This window comes from Chiloscyllium plagiosum, chromosome 14 (assembly GCF_004010195.1).
Source record: "Chiloscyllium plagiosum isolate BGI_BamShark_2017 chromosome 14, ASM401019v2, whole genome shotgun sequence".
Taxonomy (NCBI): Eukaryota; Metazoa; Chordata; class Chondrichthyes; order Orectolobiformes; family Hemiscylliidae; genus Chiloscyllium; species Chiloscyllium plagiosum.
In genome coordinates, this window is record NC_057723.1 from 57,513,261 (window position 1) to 57,519,260 (window position 6,000).

Consider the following 6,000-nt stretch of genomic DNA (forward strand, 5'->3'; position numbering starts at 1 on the left):
GCCCTTCCCTGCAAATTGCTATTTAATTAAGAAACTCCTCTTCAAGTAAAGACAGAGAACTTATGTTCCTCTGCGCATGGGCGATCGTTCTCTCTCCCTCTAGGGCCCGGAATAAAGATGAAGGAGGTAAAACTATACTGAGCATTTTGCTTTGACTGAGGCAGAAACGGGATGACACGGTGATCTCCCCATCACCATCTCCAACCTTATGGTCCCCAGGCCTGCAGTGCCTGCTCCCCAAGATCCACAAGCCGAACTACCACAGGTGACCCATCGTCTCCATATGATCCTGCCCCACCGAACTCATCTCCTCCTATCTCAATTCCACTCTCTTTCCCCTTGGTTCAGACACTTCCCACCTACATCCGTAACATTAACCATGCCCTCCACCCCATCAGTAAATTCCAGTTCCCCAGCCCCCAACACTTTACTTTCACTACATACGTGCAGTCCATATACATGTCCATACCCTACAAGGCAGGCCTTCAGGCCCTTAGCTTCTTTCTTTCCAACAAAATCCATCCAGTCCCCCTCCACCAATACCCTCCTCCACCTTAAAAGCTTTTCCTTTAACTCTTCCCATTTCCTCCAAATCCAGGGGTGGCCAAGGGTATTCAGAGGGGCCCTAGCTACACCTGCCTCTGTCAGCTACGTCAGTCCTTCTTCAGTACGTACTCTGCAACCATTACATCGATGACTACATCGGTGTAGCGGTCTGCACCCACGCTGAACTGGAACAGCGCACAGACTTCACCCACAACTTTCACCCTGCCTTCAAATTCACTTGGTCCATTTCAGACAACTCCCTCCCCTTTCTTGACCTCTCCATTTCCATTTCCAGATCGACGTTTACTATAAACCCACAGACTCCCATAATTACCCTCACCCAGTATCCTTCAAGAACTCCCAATTCCTCCGCCTCTGCCACATCTGCTCGGACGAGCAGACATTCCAGTTCCAAGCATCCCAGATGTCCACCTATTTTGAACAAATGCTTGTCTCCCCCTCTGTAATCCAGATAACACTCCACTGCACCTCTTCCATTCCCTGCTTCACTGCTTTAAACCCTGTCCCCTCTAAATGCAATAAAGACAGGGTTTCTTTGTCGTCACCAGTCTCCATATCAATGTATAATCTTTAAACACTTCTGTCAACTCCAATTAGGCCCCACCACCAAGAATACCTTCCCCTCCCCATCCCTCTACCTTCCGCAAGGACCAGTCCCTTCGCCAACCCTTGGTTTACGCTACTCTCCCCATCAACCCCTCCCCCACTACCCCCTCAAAACCCCCGGCACCTTCCCCTGCAAGCGGAAAAGATGCGAAACCTGCCGGCACTCCACTCCAGTCATCTCCATCCAGGGCCCCAAATTGTCCTTCCAGGTGAGACAGAGGTTCACCTACCCCTCTTCCAACCTAATTTACTGTATCGGGTGCTCCCGATGTGGTCTTTTCTACATCAGTGAGACCAAAAGTAAATTCAGGGCATGTTTTGCTGAGCATCTCAGCTGGGCCCACAGGGGCTGACCTGACCTTCCAGTCACTGCCCATTTTATTTCCCCTTCCCACTCCCTTTCCGACATGACCATCCTTGGCCTCCTCCATACCACAGCAAATCAGATTGCAAATTGGAGGAACACCACCTGATCTTCTGCCTGGGCAGCCTACGGACCAGAGGGTTCAATATTGAGTTCTTCAATTTCAAATAACTTCCCTTCCCATATGCCTACTCCCTTTCCAGTCCCTCCCCCCCCACTTCCATTCCTCTGATCGACCCTGCCAGTTACCAACCAGATTCATTCCTCCCATTGACCAGCCAGGTCATACCTGTGTTCACCGATCCCTACTTCACCAACCCACAGCCCCCTCCCCACCCTCTCCTTTACCTGCAGATCTCCTTATTCCCATCCCCAGTTCTGAAGAAGGGTTACAACCAAAACAGTGACTTTTCCGTCTCCTGATGCTGGTGTGTTTTTCCAGTGTCCTGCTTGTCTATCTAATGATGAACTCTACAAACCTCAGTATCTTCTGGTGAATCTGCACTGCATGGCCATCAAGTCAAACCTATCCCTCCTAAGGTACTTTGTCCAAAACTGAACAGTAATCTACATAGCATCTAACCATCTACTTTTAAAATCTAGTGCTGAACATTTGTCACTAAAAGTAACACTGTAGTAAAATCCTAACAAATAATTTGGGTCATAAACTGAACAGAAAAGTTGCACTTCAAAATTTGATGGAAATGCAAATCGATAGTACAAAAATATCCAGACTAGGGGAAAAAAGCATTGAAACCATAAAAATATTTAAGTAGCATACTCACTTACAGACCCTCTGTCGAAGTTCATTACGCAGCTGATTTTTGTTAAGGCTTGGATTCCACTCGTGATTAGCCAAGTGATTGGACACAAAATTATCAACTCTTTGTCTGAGATTCTGATAGGCTGGCTGTAAATGTTAAGAAAAGATTAAAATAAGGCAAATAAATATTTACAATTTGACAGTAGTGAACAATACCTTTCCTAAATTGAACATAATCAAAATCCAATTTATATTTGCTTCATACAAATGGCACGTTTTTGAGCAATACATTATTATACATGGACACTAATTCACTGACCCAGAGTTAGTGCTTGCCTTTGAGCTAAGAACTTCAGATAGGTCACAAAATCTAACAAAAGTCAGCAAACCTTCTCAGTTACCTCTTGTGACAACTAAGTGGAAGATACCTAAAACCAAGTAATATTGACATCTCCTCAGCCACACAAAAAGGCAATGCAGAAGAGGAGCGAAAAGACTGCAGAAGGACAACAGTCTACAACCATCCCAAGAGAACAAAACATTATAACTTCATCCCAAAATTTCCTGAATAAGCCCATCAACTCTGGAACATTTCCAAATATCAGTTACCCTCATTTTGTTGCCATGTTCACTGTAACTTTGCCTTCACACTATAAAGTTGATGGACCTATAGTCGGAGCTCCCTCCTCTAGCTTATTTTGTATTCAATGTACTTACCAAGTGTCTTTTAAATATTGTAACTTGTCGAAAACCACTATTCCCCTGGAGCACTCTGCAAAAGAAGTCTTTTTTAAAGCTTTCTCCTCTCACCGTACAAATATGCTGCCTATTCTTTAAATATCCCATCCTAGGGAAAAGACACCTGCCATTCACCTTATCTACATCCATTTATCGATATCCACTTCATGATTTTATAAACCTGTACAAGTTCACGTCTCAACCTCCTACATTCCAATGAAAAAAGTCCTAGTTTATCCAGCCTCTCCTTATAATTCAAACACAGCAATATCCTGGTAAATCTCTTCTGAACCCTCTCTCACTGAATAACATCTTTTCTATAACAGGGGACTTGAACTGGACACAGTACTCCAAAAGAGGCCTCATCAATGTCCTGTACCAACTCTACATAACATCCCAACCCCTACACTCAAAAATCTGAGCAATGAAGGCAAGTGTGCTAAATACCTTAAAAATATTTTTACTCACCCATTCCCACCCAAGCTGTTTCTTTAGCATTGTAGGAACTCAGCTATGTCAGGTATTTCAATTTACAGTCTTTTTTTTGCAATAGTCCGATGAAATTTAACCAGCTTTTACACTGGTTTTTTTCACTTAAAAGTAGCAATTCTCAGAAAGAAAAATTTCAATGTCAAATGAGGACTACTCACATGCACTCAGGCCTCTGATTATAATTTCAAATAGTGATGCATAAATGGAATGCACAAAAACTGGAGGTTAGATATCAAAAGATAGCAACCATTTTTAATTTGTCAAAATTCCTCATGATGTCTTGCCTATCAATGTTACTACAAATAAATATACCTATATAATGACACAAATTCAAATTTGGCATCCTTCAATCTATAAGAGATGACTTCAGAACAAAAGTATTTGATAAGATCAGAGATCATCTGATACATTTCTTTTGATGGATGAATATGCTGATTCTAGAATAGCGAATCCATGAAGTAGTTCCTTACAGTTTTAAAAAAAAATTCATATGTGGGCACCACCAGCTAAGCCACTTAATGCTCACCCCAAAGTGTCCTGGAGGGCTGCTGGTAGCTGTCTTCTTGAACTTTTGCAGTCCGTGGAGCATAGGGACACCCACTGCTCTTAGGAAGAAACAGCCCCAGGACTTTGACACAGCAACAGTAAAATGTACAGTGATCTAGTTTTAAGTCAAGATGATGGCTTGCCTTGGAGGCAGTGGCTTGCAGGCGGTAGTGTTCCCATACACTTGCTTCCTTTGTCCTTCAAGGTGTTCACAGATTTAGAAGGTTCTGTTAAAAGGAAAGAGTGGCAGCAGTGTGTACCATCTGGTGAATGCTTAAGGTGGTGAGTAGGATACCAATCAAGATACTTGAGAGTTTTTTTGGGGCTGTACTCACCCACCAACCGAGAGTACTCAGTCACATTCCTGACTTGTGTCACTTAGCTGATGGACAGGCACTGGGGAAACTGATAATGAGTTATATAGGTCCAGTTCAGTTGCTGGTCAATAGCAATCACCAAGATTGTTGCTAGATCAATGACAGTGATGTCACTGAACATCAAGGGGCAATTGTGAGATTTTCTCTTGTTGGAGACTGCTCTCAGTTTGACAATTGTGTGGCACAAATGTGTTAAATCCATTTAATCAGCCCAAGCTGATCCATCTTGGATCTAGGGATTCTACGTTTCTAATATCTTATACTTAATCCACATGCCCAAACTAGTAAAATCTTCTTCCTGTGGTGAGCACAAACAGTCATGCCTCCCCTCAAAACGACAGCTTCATTTTTCATTTGGTCTTCCACGGGATAACAAGGCTGCTTTGTAGAAACTACAGTTATTTAGACTTTTCTTGGAAATTCTAAGGTGTCCAGACTTCAAGACGACCTTCAGACTTTAACGTAAGTATCTTGGTCTTGGAGGTCAGTATGTTGCTGTTCATAAAAACACAGAACTACAGTTGTTGGAGATCTGAAATAACAACAGAAAGTACTGGAGAAACTCGACAGGCCTGGCAATATCTGTAGAGAGAAAAACAGTTGACCTTTCCAGTCGTAATTCTTTGTCAGATCAGATGATGCCAGATCTGCAGAGCTTCTCCAGCACTTTGTGTTTGTCAAAGTTGATGGCTGCTTTTTTTATGTGCTAAGCTCTTTGTCAAGGCACAGGCTGTGTCATTGTAGATCAAAGATAACAGAAGCTACTACCTGCTTCCAGTGGTGTATGTCAGGTCTGATCACAAATGGAAACATCACCCTGTTCCATAGCTACAATTTTCATGACAGATGATGAAGAGGGCAAGGATGACATGTTCACAGGACAGATGATCCACGAACCTTAGAGCTGATCTTCTGCCTGGGCATGTAGTACAGTGTTATTAGTATTCGGAAATGCTCCGAACAGGACATACCACACTTTTGTATTTCCGTCTTCACAAGGTTCAGGAATCTGCCATTCTCACTTTCCTTCTCCACAGAAGGATGGGCAAAATCAGGACAGCAGACAAAAATGGTACTAAACAGAGAGACGCTGGCATAGTCCTCGTTCACTCCATTGTTGATCTCAAAACGGCCAGAGGTGGCATGCTTGTTATCACAGAAGGGCATAAAAATACTCAAAACTTGACAGACCAGCTGACTCCCTCTAGCAGCTGATAGAAGCCTACCCTACTCACGGGTGACAAATGCTTTAGTGAGATCCACCAAAACAAAGCAGATTGTTGTTTCCTGCACTCTGTACTTCTTTTGAAGCGGACATGAAAGATCAAGTCTATTGTGATTTACTGGCTTTGAAGCGACATTGTGCTTCCAGGCATGAATCTAATCCAGGTCTTCCCAATATTAGAGGAGAGTTACATCACAGGAGTTAGAACATAGAACAATACAGCACAGAACAGGCCCTTCGGCCCACGATGTTGTGCCGAACATTTGTCCTAGCTTAAGCACCCATCCATGTACCTGTCCAATTGCCGCTTAAAGGTCACCAA

General features: G+C 43.3%; 1 protein-coding gene across 6 annotated transcripts in view; it reads right to left on the minus strand.

The window, feature by feature from the left end:
• The window catches only part of bod1 (biorientation of chromosomes in cell division 1), a 35,354-nt gene that overhangs the window by 21,655 nt on the left and 7,699 nt on the right, over positions 1 to 6,000 (minus strand). For all 6 annotated transcript variants that reach the window (XR_006313642.1, XR_006313641.1, XM_043703861.1 and 3 more), the window contains exon 2: positions 2,323 to 2,447. Coding sequence is in view for 4 of the 6 variants with exons in the window: in XM_043703861.1 (XP_043559796.1) it covers positions 2,323 to 2,447 (125 nt within the window). In the remaining 2 variants the exon portion in view is untranslated. The remainder of the gene's footprint in view (positions 1 to 2,322; positions 2,448 to 6,000) is intronic.